General features: G+C 39.2%; 1 protein-coding gene across 1 annotated transcript; it reads left to right on the top strand.

The window, feature by feature from the left end:
• The first annotated feature begins 3,296 nt into the window (after positions 1–3,296).
• On the top strand, positions 3,297–17,670 carry FBXO7 (F-box protein 7). Its single transcript, XM_081331722.1, has 9 exons — positions 3,297–4,159; positions 6,793–7,096; positions 7,278–7,505; positions 8,812–8,953; positions 9,615–9,698; positions 11,872–11,964; positions 13,371–13,547; positions 13,786–13,823; positions 14,242–17,670. The coding sequence occupies exons 1-9, from the start codon at positions 4,038–4,040 to the stop codon at positions 14,629–14,631; spliced, it is 1,578 nt and encodes a 525-aa protein (XP_081187848.1). The 5' UTR covers positions 3,297–4,037; the 3' UTR covers positions 14,632–17,670.

The following is a 17,670-nucleotide window of genomic DNA, read 5'->3' as shown; positions in this document are numbered from 1 at the left end:
GTGGGTTAGGACACTGAGCTTGTCGATCAGAAGGTCGGCAGTTTGGCAGGTCGAATCCCGAGTGCCGCGTAACAGAGTGAGCGCCTGTTACTCGTCCCAGCTTCTGCCAACCTAGCAGTTTGAAAGCACGTAAAAATGCAAGTAGAGAAATAGGGACCACTCCGGTGGGAAGGTAACAGCGTTCCGTGCGCCTTTGGCGTCTAGTCATGCCGGCCACATGACCACGGAGTCGTCCTCGGACAAGCGCTGGCTCTTCGGCTTTGAAACGGAGATGAGCACCGGCCCCTAGAGTTGGAAACGACTAGCACGCATGTGCGGGGGAACCTTTACCTTTACCTATCTCTTTTAGAATGGCAAGGGAACATTGTGTTACTTTCAGCAATTCCCTAAGGCAGGAGATTACTATTCCAGCCCCTACCCTGCAGGTGGATGTTCATTTAATCATGTTCATTAAATATTGTCCAATATAATATTGAACTATACGGCAATGAACTGGAAATGCAGTAAAATCTAGGATACTGCATAAAAATACACATGTTCAATTTTGATTGTTTGATGGAACAGAGCTGAAAGGGATATCTTCTATTCCAAACCCCCCTGTTCAAGCAGGAGACCCTATACCATTTCAGACAGATGACTATCCAATCTTGTTTTAAAAACCTTCAGTGATGAAACATCTACAACTTCAGGATTAGAGCTAGGCCCGTGGTGGCAAACCTATGGCACGTGTGCCACAGGTGGCATGCAGAGCCCTCTCTGCGGGCACACATGCCGCCCCAGTCCTAGGCTTTCAGCTGGGTTTTATAAAACCTTTTCACTCTAGGCCTCCGCCGCCGTGTGCAAAAAAAAGTTTCAATCAATCAATTTCAACTTCTTGTGGGAAAAAAAAAAAGATCTCCCAAAGTTGGAATTGATTGAACTTTTTAGTCCCACCCAGTCTGCCATTACCACCGCAGCCATGACCACCCAATGGGCCACGCCCACCCGGCACCTGACGATACATAAGTGGGTGTTGGACTGCAGTTTGGGCACTCGGTCTCTAAAAGGTTCGCTATCACTGAGCTAGGCTATTAATTTAGTAGGGATATGTTAACCTGTTACATGTTACATATTTCCAAACATTCAGAGGTTCATTAACATGTCAGGGGTTCACACGGTTTATTGGATAAGCTGTGCTAAAATATACAAACCATGGTTTACAAATTATAACTATAATGCTTAACATAATTAATAATAGTATATAATACTTCTGGACTAATGGACATACTTGCCCTTTAAATGGCATGTTGAGGGCTCACTTCAGAAAAATCATAGACAGGGCTAGAAGCAAAACTAAATTTGTTTTTATTTAAGTTAAAATTAACATTATTAATGATTCCTACTAAAACCAAGAAGACTATATGATGACATGAGGAATTATTCCAGTCAAAGTACTGCAGATAGACACCTAAATGAACAACTAGCATCAAACCATTTTGTGATAGTATCAGTTTCTAGTATTAATCCAGTCAATGGAATTTATAAATCATCTTTTAAAGATTAATCTACAGGCCATTATGCCTTCAAAAAACCATAATTAAAAGAAAGTATGCTTGGCACAAGATATAAATCCCTATTTTATATAAAAGAAATGTATATCTTTCTATTTGTGTGTGTGAATGTATGCATGTAAAGTGCTGGTGGGTAGGAACATAAGCCAACCTATTTGGCTCTGGAAGCCAAAAAGGGTCAGACCTCGTTAGCTTATGCATAGGAGACCACCAGAACACACACACACACACACACACACACACACACACACTAAATTGTGAAGTGGAAAAAGCAACTCTAGATAAAGGAAAACACTTCCACGTTGCTCCCATTACAATAATCTACTGTTGCTTTCATTACAATAATCTCATTACAATAAACTGTGGGAGGCACGGTTTTTCAGTGGTTCTCCTCCTATCTCCTGGGACGTTCGCAGTCGGTGTTGGCAGGGGGGCAGAGGTCGACCTCGAGGCCTCTCGCTTGTGGAGTCCCTCAGGGGTCGGTCCTCTCGCCTCTCCTGTTCAACATCTACATGAAACCGCTGGGTGAGATCATTCGTGGTTTTGGAGTTGGGTATCATCAGTATGCTGATGATACCCAGCTTTTCATTTCGACCCCAAACCACCCCAGTGATGCCCTCGACGTGATGTCCCGCTGCCTGGAGGCGGTTCGGGTCTGGATGGGGAGGAACAGGCTTCAACTCAACCCTGACAAGACTGAGTGGCTGTGCATACCGGCATCTCGGGATATTCAGGATATCCCATCTCTTTCTATGGGGGGGTGAGTTATTACCCCCCGTAGATAGGGCTCGCAACTTGGGAGTCCTCCTAGATTCACAGCTTTCTTTAGAAGACCATATAGTAGCCGTGACTAGGGGGGCCTTCGCCCAGGTCCGTCTGGTGCGCCAGTTGCGGCCCTATCTAGACCGGGATGCCTTACGTACAGTCACTCACACGCTCGTGACCTCTCGTTTGGACTACTGCAACGCTCTCTACATGGGGCTGCCCTTGAAGACCACTCGGAGGCTCCAACTGGTACAGAATGCAGCCGCGAGAGTTGTGTTGGGAGTTTCCCGATACTCCCATGTTACACCTCTGCTCCGCGAACTGCATTGGCTTCCAGTTGTCTTCCGGGTGAGATTCAAGGTGCTGGTAATGACCTACAAAGCCCTACATGGCATGGGTCCGGAATACCTTAGGGAGCACCTGCGGCCGGCATCAACTTCCCTCTGCCCAGTACGCTCCCACAGAGAGGGCCTCCTCAGGGTGCCACCGGTCAAAGAATGCCGACTGGTGGCCCCCAGGGGGAGAGCGTTCTCTGTGGGCGCGCCGGATTTATGGAACCATCTTCCGGTTGAGCTCCGGATGGCGCCCGACCTCCGCTCCTTCTGGCGCGATCTAAAGACTTACCTCTTCGAACAAGCTGGCCTGGCCTGATGGGATGGGGTTGGGTTTTATTAATGTGTTTTAACTTATTGTAAGAGTTGTGGGCATTCTGTTTAATCTCTTTTAATTTTTGTATTTTGTCTTTTAACATGCATTGCCCTGTTCACCGCCCTGAGTCCTTCGGGAGAAGGGTGGTATACAAATAAAATTAATAAATAAATACATAATAAATAATAATAATCTACTGTAGAAGTGTCCAGCAATTGAGATTATTTGAACGAGATTCTTTTATTTTTTTTTATTGAAAAGTTTTTCAATACATTTTATCTTTAACAAAACCCCTCCCCACCCCCCCTTCCCAACCCCCTCCCCTTCCCCCCTCCCCGACTTCCCAGAGCTAAATACAAGGTATAAAAGTAAAAAACAATCATAAACTACCATATGCTAATAACAATAAACTATTAAGTCTATCGCACTTTAGCTCATATAAAATGACTACAAGCTATATAAATATCACATCGGTACTTATTCTTCTTTTATTAATAACGTGAATTGTGTAATCCTGTTGTAAAGCAAGACCTTGCCATCACAAATCAGTCCTCCCAAAAAATTCAGTCCTCCATATGCAGCGGGACGACGTCCCGGGACCAGACGCAGCGGACAAAGATGTATACGGATGACTTGACCCCCGGGATAAAGGAGTCCTCTTTTAGATTACAGCCCTTTGCTAGTAGAGAAGCAGAGAAGGATGCGGACGTCATCCACCGAAGACAAACTTCGGTAGAGAGCAGGGTGGTAAGACGAGCCCCGAATTAGCGCGCTCAGTTTTCGGCTTCCTTCGACCTCCGGACGGAAGGCGGTTGCGTGGATCGATGCGGCCGGTGAGAGGGGAGCGTCAAGCCGAAGGGCGGAACTGCGTCATCTCAAGGTCGCCAGGGCCAAGGAGGCGGTTCCTCGGCAGCCCAAACCCACAACAACAACAACAACGACGGCGGCGGCAATTTCTCCGAGCCGCGTCTTCGCTGCGGCCTCCTGGGCCGCCATCTTCACGAAGGGACCCCCTGCGGCGCGGGGAGGGGGGGGCAGGGGGGGAGGTAGGCGGGGCAACCGCCGTTCGCCGCCATGAAGCTCCGCGTACGGCTGCAGAGGCAGACGGCTCCGTTGGAGTTGCCAGAGGCGGAGCCACGGCTGGGGGATTTACGTGCGCGCCTCGGCCAGATCCTCTTGCCCGCTTGGGGTTACAGGTATCCGAGCGGAGCTGTCACGCGTGGCTTTGAGAGTGCGGGCAGCCGACGAGAGTCGATAAAAAGCGGGGCCCTGGCTTTCCTTTTCTAGGAAATGAAAACGTTTTCCATGTCTAGGGAGAGCCAGAGGGATTGTTGCCCAGAGTCGGATGAGACTGGTGGGAGACAGTTTAAATGTCCTATTTTTTGGTCTGGCACAAAATAGGAATGAGGGAAATATTAAAGAGGAAGGTTTCTTTGCCCGTCTTTTCCCTCTTGACTAAAACATATGGCAGGGCTCTTCGAACTTGGCCCTTTTATGACTTGTGGACTTCAACTCCCAGAATTCCTCAGCCAACTTGCCTGGCTGAGGAATTCTGGGAGTTGAAGTCCACAAGTCATAAAAGGGCCACATTTGAAGACCCCTGACTTATGTGTTTACTGTGTGTCTTAACAAGATTGGTTCTCGAGATGGATTGCTTTAAGTTAAAACGTAACTGTTGGATTGGCGTACCCGGATGGGAACTTTCTGCTGAATACTTGAGGCCCTAAAGCAGGGGTAGGCAACCTTGGCTCTTTTATGACTCATGGACTTCAACTCCCAGAATTCCTGAGTCAGCATAGCTGACTCAGGAATTCTGGGAGTTGAAGTCTACGAGTCATAAAAGAGCCAAGTTTGCCTACCCCTGCCTAAACTAGACTGGGAATTAGGGAAGAAAAGGAGGAACAGGATGGTTTTAGGATTTTTGGCTTAATGATGGCGCTTGTAGCATTGTTGACATTTATAGGATTATGAATTATGTGGGATATATGTGGAGTCAGTCCCATTCTTCACACACAGTTTCTGTGTAGAGGAAAAAGTATGACAGTGAGTTTTCTAAAAAAAAAAAAGGTTATGCATTTCAGGCCAAAAATGGTTAGGTGAATGCATTGAAGCATTGACCAAAACAAAACACCGATTGTATTTCCCAATCTTTTAGGCATTTCTTTATGTTGAAGTCTTTTGAGTTTTTGGTAAACAGTTTTACAAGACACATTGTCTAAGCAATGTATTGTAGCGAATTAGACTAGAACTGATTCATTTTATTTTCTCCCTCCCTCTACCTAATGCCAGGTTGGCCTAATTTTTAAAATTGTAAATCTAAAGTACACAGTTTATTGGAAAAAAACATTTTTGGCAAATACTCAGTATTCCTTTATGTAGGGCAAATTTAATTTCAAATCTTATATAGTTCTCTAGCAAGCCACTTAATTCATGTGGTTTGATGGATATTTTGGAAGTATTTTCATTGAATGATGGATTCCTGGATTCCTAATCTTTCAAACGAACTAATGTATAGAGTAATTGGAGTATTAAGTAACTGGGTCAAGTACTAAGAAATGAACCTTATTTTCCCAAGTAAGCTGTACATGAGATGGTATTTTTAGTGAGCTAGTTGATCTATAACCTTGAATCCAGTCTTGCTAGTCGTAGGTGTATTCATGAAGGTATTGAGATTATGTTTCCTGTCTTGTTGATAAGGGATATACTGTAGGTGAAAGCTGATAGTATTTTCCTTGTGAAACTGAAAGTCAAATGTAAAATTACATGTTCAGTTTCATTTATGGGCTACTTTTACAAATACAAACTGATACAATTGTCACGGAAATTATATGATTTATTAAAGTATTAGTAGTACACACCCATCTAACTACCTGTCACAGTGGCTTATTCTAGTCAGTGCAATATGGATGCCCTCCCTAGAAGACAATGGGTGGCTTAAAAATACACACACATACACACATGCCACAAAAACAGATAGCTTGAATCACAAATCAAAAGCAATACGACAGGGGTTTCGCCAATAAATCACACTTATATTAATTCCAGGCCTGGGAATTAAAGGGTTTCTGGAATCCCAGGAGAATGGTTGCTGTGGTTTTATAGCTGAAACTTGTAGTGGTATGCTAGAGATTTGGGATTGATTTGCCTTGAGTTTACAATGAAAAAAGTAACACCTGTGATTATTTTTCTGCAGAGATGCCCTGTAAATTAATAGTCACTGGAAAAATTATGTATAAAAACTGATTTTGTGATTGTTGAGTTCAAAAATCTTTTGTGTTCAAATGTTGTAAGGTGAAATGCACCATTTATGTTTTGTGAAGATGAACATTGTAAATTGATTGAGAAAGATTTCCCTTGGTTCCTATTCATTTTCTTTATTAAAAATGACATGCAAAACTTAATACTTTTGAAAGGCCAATCATAAGCTAGATACTACTGTATTTAGCTACTACAGTGCAGTCAAATTCAAGAGCCTTGATAATATTTTTTCTATTTAGTAAGACTGAAAGCATTCTTTTAAAAATGTGGTCTTTTTAGCATTCTGCTACTAATAATTTAAATGCTAATACAACAAATACTACTTTTAAATATGTATTAGACTTACATTTCTAAAAAAAAGTCTATTCCTGGCATGTAAACATTTATAGTAGGCTAACATGCTTAATAAATGCAGGTGAACATGCATCAGTTTGAGACTTATCTTGGTTTTAATGGCTATACTTATTGATTGTATTATAGTAAATTGTGGAATTAGGTAATTAAGGACATCATTTAGTCTACAGTGTGTTCCTCAATACAAAATGTATGCTTAATATTGCTTTCCCTGCAGTTCTGACATCAAGTTTACAATAACATTGAACAACAAAGACTCCCTTACTGGAGATGAGGAAACCCTAGCATCATTTGGGATTGTTTCAGGAGACTTGATATGTTTGATATTGGAAGATACTGAGGCAGAATTAAGAGTATTTCCAACTCACACTTCATCCCTGCATCCACAACAGAATAATCATGAACCATCCACTTCAGCCATTTGTCACAACCAGTCTAAAATTCTAGATAGTGAAAGACACAATGGACATCTTCTAGACCGTACAGTTCAAGATAATGTTCAGATGAATACAGACGATACGGTAAGTGCATAAGAAACGATGCTTTCATTGTGCCTAGTAGGGAAAATACTGAGAAGCTTGGACTGCTTCCATTATTTTTAAAGAGACCAGCTTTTTTCATCGAAACCTTTTGCTTTTATCATTTTACTAAAGTTAATATAACTTTTTAATGCTCTCTTGTTTCTGCTGCTGTCATTTCAAGGCAGAATCCAGCCAAGCATTTGCTTCAGAAGCTGTATCTGATGACTTTGACTTTCAAGAAGCTGCTGGTTCTTATCCTTCAGAGCCAATGCTTTGCTCTGAAGCTACGGATGGACAAGTACCACACTCACTTCAGACCCTCTACCATTCTGCAGAATGTACCAGTGCCAATGATGCCTTGATAATTTTGATCCATCTTATCATGATGGAAACAGGATATATACCTCAAGTAAGCAAATTTTTACAAAGGATGTCTGAATGTGAATACTGTGCATCCCATCAGATTTGGTTGAATTCCATTTCTCATCAATTCTCATAATTTGCATCATTGACATAGATCTTAGGCCAGTAATAATATAATGTTGGCTTCCGGTAAGCCATGGTTTAGTGATAAAACATACTATTACTCATGAATATATTGGTTGTCACAATCCAGAATATTATGTCAACACACTGTTCTGCATTAGTCATAATTTGTACTGCATACCCATTGAGCAGAATGCAGTTAATGCACAACACATCTAGCAAAAGAAATGTGAAAACCAAAACTATGGTAATTCTAGATGTTGCTGTACAATATAAATTTGTTTTATAATAATGTATTATGTTGTGAATATTGGGTATTATAATAAATGTGGGATACTAATTAAATAAATATATTATCTGATTGTCCCTTTTTAATGAGCCTCAGCATGAAAGCTCTTCAGGTAAGTTCTTGTCTTGCAGACATTTACCTTTAGCCCATGGAAGGTGAATGAAATAGTATGAAATAGTATTCTCCTTTCTCATATGTAGTGTGTGTCACATTAAAAATAATTAGACTAATTAGAACTGGGTTAGTGAATATGAGTTATCAAAGATTTATCAAAGCTTCCCAGCACAGCTACATATGTAGAATTAAGTTCTCAATTTAATATTTTAATCAGCACTTTTTTTGGCAAATATTTGTTGCTTCAAGTTTGATTCATGAAATTTCTATTCTATTTAGTCTCTTCATTATCAACAGTATAATTTGAGATGATGATCTTAGTGAAAATTAGTTATCAAATTGCATACTTATATGATTATTAAAGTGTAAGGCTATGCCAATGATTGGGACTGCTTTCCACTGGGCTTGACTGCAAAAGATGCACTGAAGAAAGCTCTCGAGTTGGACATTGACTATTTCCCAAAAGAAAGTGACTTTTAGCCTGTTAACATTACAGAGGCTGGATGAAGAGGCACACTAACGGGAACGTTAATTTCAGGATAAATGGTGCTTCACTTGATACTCTGTGGCCACTTTTGTAATGGCTTCATTAACTTTATAACAATAAATCTCCTAATTAGGATTGTGGTTCTCTGTAAGACTTTCTTGTAATTTCTTGCCTGGCTGGCTGAGAAAGATTTGGCAATGACTACTTATGTGCTTTAGTTGCATTGTTGCCATAATCAAAATTCTCAGCCTATGATTTCAGTAGTGCTATTGCAAACTCACAACAAATCTGTAGTCAAGTTTTAGTTGCCTTGTTAAATTCCTCTTTTATTATTCATAGGGAACAGAGTCAAAGGCAACAAAAATGCCTGACAAATGGCGGAACAGAGGTGTTTATAAGCTACAGTATGCCCATCCCCTTTGTGAAAATGGCATTGCTGCACTTACTTGTGTGCCTTTGGGAGACCTTATTGTTATCAATGGTAGGTATATTCTGATATTTATTTGATTGAAGGCTAGCATTTGTTATTCTTTGTCTTCCAGGCTATGTAACTGCTAACAGTTCTTATGCTGAAAGACATAAGAATCAGTTGATTCAAAAAATAGTGCCCAATTGAAGGTACAAGCAATCAGATAAACTTTTAGTAGTATATTTACTTTTGGAGGAGCTCTTTACAGCCTTTGCTGCCTCTCCACCATCTTGGCTCCGCCCCTAGTAGTATATTCAAACAAATTTGCCTTTAAAAAAAAGGATTAGGCTGTAATACAGATACTGAATGCTAGGGCTTCAAAAGAGAAAGAACAGTGGGCAGCCCATCTGAGATGCTGTTTAAGGTCTCAGAAAAGTCTTTTTTGAAGGAAGTGAAGGAGACTTTCCATGAGCACAGACAAAATTAAACTATAATGTCACTCTGTAACTCATTACACTTAGAAATCCAAGCTGGTTAGATTCATTCATGTATCCTGGAGTATTATGCCACACAACTTCCAAGGGGAAGAAGGGGGGGTGTCATTTTTTTTTGTATTTCTCACAGCACACACTGCTATTGATTAAATTTATTCTGTTGAGTTTCCCCAGGAAGTTCAGAATCACCAACAATGATTTTTTGTTAAGCTCTTTTAGTGTCTTTTTTTTGTTTTTAGCAATGCTGAAGATCGACATTGATATCAAAAGTGTGAAGAGACTACAGCTTCTGCCAGCTACATTTATCTGCTTTGAAAACTCAGGTATCCAAATCAGAATTTTGGAAACAGCTCTTTAAAAAGATAATTTAAAATACATGTGGGAAATGAATAAGCAAATGCAGAATGACAGGTTAATTTTGTTTCCATTCCCCCTACCTCTCCCCTTTGTTTACCAAGAAGAGTTTACTTTTAAGAGCCCTGGTGGTGCAGTGGTTAGAATGCAGTACTGCAGGCTACTTCTGCTGACTCCTGGTTGCCAGCAGTTCGAGTCTCACCGGCACAAGGTTGACTCAGCCTTCCATCCTTTCGAGCTCGGTAAAATGAGAACCCAGATTGTTGGGGGCAATATGCTGACTCTAAACGGCTTAGAGAGGGCTGTAAAGCACTGTGAAGCGGTATATAAGTCTAAGTGCTATTGTTTATGCTATTTGGCCATTAGGAGAGAAATAAACTCTAGTTTATTAAATACTTCACATTTTAAATTTAAGTTATTAAGCAGTTGTCTGGAGTTTCTTTTAAGCCCCCTTTCAGTCTGGTGAACCCCACTCCAGTTCTGGTTTATTCTCCTTGGCCACAGCAAGGAGAGATATTAATGCTTGAATTGGGATCTTTATGCCGATACTTTCTGCTTGTGCAGCTAATCTAGGTTAGCCAAACTTGTCCAAATATGTTTTCTTTCATTTCTGCATGATAATGTGTAGGAAATTGTAGATATACTATATTTAGGGGGAAGTTTTGAGCATGCAGATTCTAGCACAAACTTCATTAGAGGCAACTTTCCACTTTCAGCCTTTCCCCATTTACATTTGTAAGGCCGCATCTTTAAAAAAAGTTTATATTTAATCTTTCCTTTGTAAACCACTTGCTTGTTTGTACAGTATTAAGGTAGTGGTGTAATGGCAGGTAATGCCTCACTAGGGGGACCCATTGTGTTGACAATTTTAAGAGACTCGTTCTAATAGCATTCTTAAAGGGGGCTATAGTTTCCAAGCTCTATGGGAAATAATGAAACAGTCATAGATAAGTTATAATTGAAATGGCTGCTACAGTTGATGTAATGCAATTTCTCTTCTTCCTCATTTAAAACTTAAAAAAACTTTCCATAGATTCTGAATATTGTGTTGTTTAACCGTGCTAATAGGTCCACCAAATTCATTAGTCCATGGTGGCTTTGCAAATTAATGCAGCATATTGCCAGTCTGAATGAGAGAACCAGTTATTTTCCATTTTACTGCTTGGTGATTTGTTCTTAAAGGCAAATAATTAGAAAAGGATTGTTGTTGTTGTTAGTTGCGAAGTCGTGTCCGACCCATCGCGACCCTATGGACAACGTTCCTCCAGGCCTTCCTGTCCTCTTCTGGAATCCATTTAAGCTCACGCCTACTGCTTCAGTGACTCCATCCAGCCACCTCATTCTCTGTCGTCCCCTTCTTCTATTGCCCTCAATCTTTCCCAGCATTAGGCTCTTCTCCAATGAGTCCTTCCTTCTCATTAGGTGGCCAAAGTATTTGAGTTTTAGCTTCAGGATCTGGCCTGCTAAAGAGCAGTCAGGGTTGATCTCTAGGACTGACCGGTTTGATCGCCTTGCAGTCCAAGGGACTCGCAGGAGTCTTCTCCAGCACCATAGTTCAAAGGCCTCAATTCTTTGGCGCTCAGCCTTTTTTATGGTCCAGCTTTCACTGCCATACATTGCAACTGGGAAGACCATAGCCTTGACTATACGCACTTTTGTTGACAGGGTGATGTCTCTGCTTTTTAGTGTGCTGTCTAGATTTGCCATGGCTTTCCTCCCCAGGAGCAAGCGTCTTTTAATTTCTTGGCTACAGTCCCCATCTGCAGTGATCTTGGAGCCCAGGAAAATAAAATCTGTCACTACCTCCATTTCTTCCCCATCTATTTGCCAGGAATTGAGAGGGCCGGAAGCCATGATCTTGGTTTTCTTAATGTTCAGTTTCAACCCAAGTTTTGCCCTCTCCTTCTTAACTTGCAACAAGAGGCTCTTTAGTTCCTCTTCACTTTCTGCCATTAGAGTGGTATCATCTGTATATCTTGGGTTGTTGATATTTCTTCTGTCAATCTTAATTCCAACATTTGATTCATCTAGCCCTGCCTTTCTCATGTTGTGCTCTGCATATAAGTTAAATAGGCAAGGCGACAGTATCCTAGAAAAGGATATACTGATATATTTATTTTGAATTTTTTATTTCCCCTAAAGGAAATGTTGCAGGTGTGTATAAGGACCTTCAGAAGCTCTCTTGTCTCTTTAAAGATCGACTGGTGTACCCTCTTCTGGCTGCTGCTCGGCAAGGTAAGCAGATCACGGAAGGAGTCTTATAAATCTTTTTGTAGAATGTTTATTATGTAATAGGTAAAACCACCAAGTATGGTGAGTGAATACGTTTGTAGCCCAATGTGTTCAGCAGAAAACGTGGGAAACCCCCCCTACACACACACACACACACAGCTCATTTAACAGGAAAGCTTTGAGAGAATAACAGCAATATTTTCTCAGTATGATTCTGATTTCCCTTCCCTTACTAAATTTGATCGTTTTTGGTTCAAACTGTTTTGAGAGTTGAGATGACTTTCTATACATTGAGCTCTCTGCAGCTGACTAGACCAGCGTTTCTCTGTCTCAGCAAGTAAGATGTGTGGATTTCAATTCCCAGAAGCTGAAGCTGGGAATTTCTGGAAGTTGAAATCTACACATCTTGAAGTTGCCAAGTTTGAAAAATACTGGTGTACCATCTGAAGCTTATTTGTACAAACAGGTTTGCCACTCTCTGTTCAGGTTCTGATGCCAAGTAACCAGAATGGGTCCCAACTCAGCAAGATTCTGTCCCTGCCACTAAATAGGTAGTCAGCCCCTGAGCCATAGTTCTTTAGCTATTTATAAATCAGGCACTTCCTTCTGCTTCTCATCCCATCATGGTTGCAGCTGTGACTTATAAGTTGAACAAGCACCAGATTCTAATTTGAGAAATGTTATAAAATAGATTAAAATCTGTAAGTGCCTTTTGAAACTATTCTTGTTACACTTAACAAGCAAAACTCTATTGTAGTTGAGCCAGCCGGAGGGGCTATTTCCTATGTGACTTGACAACATAGTAAAGCAATAATATATTAACTTTGATCTGAATAGGAGTGTTTTTTGTTTTCTTTTCTTTTTCTTTTTTAACTAGTCTGAAGAAAAGCTAGATGATATTCCATACTGATCTTATTGTGTAGAGGATTTTGGCTCTAATCAGGAGAGTGAAACCTTTCATTGTGACTTCTCTCCAAACAAGTGCCTTCTAAATCTGTCAGGGACAGTGCTTTAGAATTTTATCTCAGGGACTATAGGGTATTTGGTTAGTGGCATTCATACCTTTTTAGTCTCACTTGGTCATATGTTTCAATAGAAATACAGTAGTGCTTAAAATTAATGAATTCTTTTGAAGGTTCAATATTTCTGTATAATTTTTTTGATGTGATCTGTTTCCAGTAAAAGCCCTAAAAGTAGGTAAAGAGAACCCAATTAAATGATCATAATATTATGTCACTTTTGATGTCTCTGATAAATGCATGATTAAATTCAAAGCTCTTTGCATAGAAATAGGCTTTTTCTTCAGCCAAATATTATCAACATGCTTTGTTTTAAGCATTTAATTATAATTATGGAATGGATAAGAATGGAATGTTGTGATAATGTTATTCTTCGCCTTCTCATTTTAGCATTAAATCTACCAGATGTGTTTGGCCTGGTGGTTCTTCCATTGGAGCTGAAACTCCGAATCTTCCGGCTCTTGGACTTTCGCTCATTAATTTCTTTGTCTGCTGTTTGTCATGATCTTTATGCTGCTTCGAATGATCAGTTATTGTGGAGGTTCATATACTTGCGAGATTTTAGAGGTAATTGTTCATAAAACTTTTTTTCTGACGCTGAATGAGAGGCTTGTCAGCTTTGCAAGTTAATTTGTCAGGGTTCTTTGTAAGGAATTATACCTCTATGAAGCTGTTTGGACATTGTGTCCAATAAATGGTTATTGTCTTGGAGCAGTCATGCCATCAATACAAGTTACCTAATGTGTTGTCTACATCATTATAGAATTGCTGTACAAGCTGATTTGTATCTTACATGTTTATGCAGATCCTGTTGCCAGATCTCGAGACACGGATTGGAAAGAAGTAAGTGGGTATCATAGTATATTTTTTAGTTTTGCTTTGTTTTGTTTTTTAAGAATGTATACAATCCAAACAACCAAGAGTTCAACAAATTACATTCTAAGCTAACTGAAACCTCCAATTGACATAGGAAGCAAGCTCTTCTTTAAAGACCGTGCTGAAAGAGCAGGTGAATATTATTATTCTAATGAATGCCAGCCTGCACAGCTTCTTTCAAGCTGTTGAATTCTGGTACGAAATCCCATATTGTTTGAAAAATGGAATGAAATAAAAAAATTATGAAGCTGCAGAAAGCACAGAGATAGTTGTGCTAATAAATTTGGTTCATCTATTCCAAATATTCAGGAATATACTAGCAAGCTTTTATAACAACGAATGCTGTGAAATGTCAAGCTAAGTTTTATTTTCCCCTTTTCTACAGCTGTATAAGAAAAAATTGAAGCAGAAGAAAGATGCACTGAAGTGGAGACACATGATGTTTCTGCCCCCTCCTCCCCTCCCTGTGCCATTTCATCCCAGTCCACTGTATCCCAATCCTTTTTGTCCTAATCCATTTTATCCCCCCAATATCATTGGTGGTGAATTTGATGAGAGGCCAGCAGTCCCTTCCATTGGTGATCCAATAAGCTCCCTCTTTCCTGGCCCTGCTGAGCTTCCAAGTCAGTATCTTCCTATTTCCCCACACTTAGATCCATTCTCCTCCACTTTGCCATATTTTGATCCTTATGTGTCATTTCAAGAACCCAATCCAACTCTCCCAGGAAGAGCCAGTCGGAGCCGCCCAATCGATAGCCGCCGTGCATTCATATGAGAACTCTTGCAGCCTTATTGATAAAGCTTTAAACCTCTCTTTGTGGGCTTACTTTAAAACTGTTCAGTAACATACTTCAGCTTCAGAGCTATGATGTCTGCTGTTTTAAAATTATGACAGTGCTTAAGTACTACAGCATCTTGATTCCATAGACTTGGGCCCAACAGTTCAGTGCAAACAATTTGTCCTGCCACCCTTGGAAATGCAGATCTTTTTTGCAAGAATATTGTGGGACACCATTCTTTTCATTTACGGTGGCAGGCTCCTTAGAAAGTAAAAGGTTTGCTTTTGTTGCATCAGATAAAAAGCACTTTAAAACTAAGTAAGTCTGGATTGTTTTAATTTTTAAATCTGTCATTTAAATATTTGTGCTATGTTCTTTTCTTCCAGTAATTAGCCTGACTAAATGCTTTTTCAATGAAAAGATTTTCTGTTCTACGCAATATCTGGCACTTGGAAGGCTGCAAAAACCACCTGATTTGATTGTTCTTTGGACTCTTCATATATTTTCTTTATTACTTGAAAAGCAATGTTGGTATTGGGGATTTCAAAGCACAAAGAATATTGAGTTAAAATGATTTTTTTTTACATATGAGAGAATAAGACATTGAACTGTTCACTTTACAAACAGTTGAATAATAACATGCTATAGTATAACCCAGAAGATGAGAAATGATGAATGTCAGAAGCTCTGGCAAAAAGTTACTCCCTTTCTATTTCAGTTTTTTTTCCTAGTAAATTTTAGTAGAAAGTACCCTAAGTACTTTATGAAATAAAATGACAGGGCAAATAATCATTGCATATTTGTTTTTAACATTTTTCAGCCAACTAAGTTGGGTAAACATTCCTAGTTACTTTTAAATATATAATTACAAGACGTGCAGTTCTTAGGGATAAATAAACATAACTGTCTAGTGGATCATTTGATAAGTGATATGTCTTATTAGAAGACAATCTAAGGTTGAGCACAAATAATAAACCATGGATGATTCTCCATTGATGGCTTCTCAAGGAAAAATGTATTATCTTTGCTATTCCGAATTTTTCTATGTATCGTATTTTCAGTTTTATTTAAAAAACAAAAAGTTACTTAAGTGCACTGATTTTGATGTGTCAGTTTTGTATCATCCTAAATTTCAATTTGATGAGAAATTGAATACAATACTAAATAGTGAGAATTCCATAGGTGGCTGTTATGTCTTACAGCTCAAATTCTAAATTTCTTGGTTTTACATTAATGAGCTCACATATTAAGTACTTAAAAGATGTGATTGTTCTATATTTAGAATATATAGTACTTTGTATGCAGAGTATTATAAAGGTGTTTATTTACTATCACAACGAGTGTTCAGTATTTGTGACCACTGATCAATTCTGTCAGGAAATTTCTCTAGGTTAGTTCTCCTTGATTAATTTGCATCCGTTGCTTTTTGTCCTGCCTTCTGGTGCTTTGGACAATAAATTGACCCTCTCTTTGTGGCAGCCCCTTAGATATTGGAACACTGCTATCATGTCAGCAACAAACCAACAGTTAATACTTAAGTGCTAGTTTATAATACACTAAAGTGCTATAATCAACCTTGTTAGAACTCAAACATGCATAAATCAGTTCTAAAATTGCTTGAGTCTAACAATGCAAATTTGCTTTATTACTAAAAAATTGGTTCTTTGTAGTTGTATTTCTAATAAGTACACTGTGGTGGCAATAGGACGCACACTGCTCAGAATATTGCAGATGATAAAGACCTTTGTTCCAACAACTGTACAACATTGGTATAATTAGCCGTTTGGCTTGCAAAATAGGATAACTGCTTATGAGAGGAATTATTTATACTGATAATATTGAAGAAGTTAGATTATATTGCTATGAACATTAGCTCAGGAAACCCATGTGCTGGTTTTGATAAACAATTCCAATTGGGTAATTTTAAATGGAAGTAGATCCCTTATCTGCACTTCTCTTGAAATGCTGTGTTCTTCAGATGCATTTCAAGAGAGCTGCTAAAACTCAAAAGTAGTGGTAATATTTATTTCCCTCTGTCTACAAAATGTTTATACAGGATTTAGGGAAAAATCAGGGAAGTAGGTAAGGTTCCATTCTAGAATTTGGGGTGAAAAAAGTATATCTTGCTAACATATACAGAGCTTTCCCTGTGCAAACAATATTAAGGAACAAAGCAGTTTGTCTGACTTTTTTGAACTTGGCTGGACGAAGTTGAAAAATTATGTGCTTGCAGTAGACATATTCTAGAGTGTGGGTGTCCAACCTTTGGCTTGCCTGGGCCTCACTGAGTGAAGAGGAATTATCTTGAGCTGCATATAAAACATAATGTATATAAATTACATAATGTTAAATTTTTGCAATCTTGAGTTGGATTATTAGTTGTCCAGGGCCACACACAGTTTGGACACGCTTGCTCTGGAACCTATTTATATACAACAAATGCACATATAATGCAATGTCCCATTTACATCAGTTTTGTATAGATAATGCAGTAAAAGGTCAATTATATCAATGTTTAAAGAGAAATCTCTAAAATTTTTGCAGCAGAACTCCTATTTTCCTCCTCATTTCTTAACACTTCACTTGTATCCTGACTATTGGATGGGTAAATTGTGTCATACTGCATAATTTGGCTACTGATATTGGGGAGAATTTTTGAGGCTGGAAAGAAACATTTCCCATGAAATGTTTCCCATTATCCTGAAGAGGTTGCTCCTTTGTATTTTGATGGCCTTGAAACATTGAGTTCTATTTCATGGTGGCTGCCTTCTTTCTAAATGGTTTTATCACTTTTGTATGCATGTATGTAACTTTGCAGAATAAGAATTTTATGACTTGATTTCTCTAGAGAGGTAGTTCATTGTGAAATCCTAGTCCCAATGTAGATCAAAGATTTTTGCTTTCTGTCATTTTTTCTGAAATGCCTGATATGCTGCTGTAAAGATGAATTCTGACATGTTGATAGCTAAAGTTCAAGACCTGTATATTTGTTTCCATACACATGGTACTTCAATATAAAGGCCTACATCATTATA

Source organism: Vipera berus (assembly GCF_964194415.1).
Source record: "Vipera berus genome assembly, chromosome: 6".
Lineage (NCBI taxonomy): Eukaryota > Metazoa > Chordata > Lepidosauria > Squamata > Viperidae > Vipera > Vipera berus.
The sequence above is the reverse complement of the archived record's forward strand: the minus strand, read 5'-3'. Positions and strand labels throughout refer to the sequence as shown.

Coding starts and splice junctions, on each gene's coding strand:
- FBXO7 (XM_081331722.1), top strand. CDS start 4,038: ATGAAGCTCCGCGTACGGCTGCAGAGGCAGACGGCTCCGTTGGAGTTG. Junction 7,506..8,811: donor AAACAGGATATATACCTCAA/GTAAGCAAATTT, acceptor TATTATTCATAG/GGAACAGAGTCAAAGGCAAC. Junction 8,954..9,614: donor AGACCTTATTGTTATCAATG/GTAGGTATATTC, acceptor TTTTGTTTTTAG/CAATGCTGAAGATCGACATT.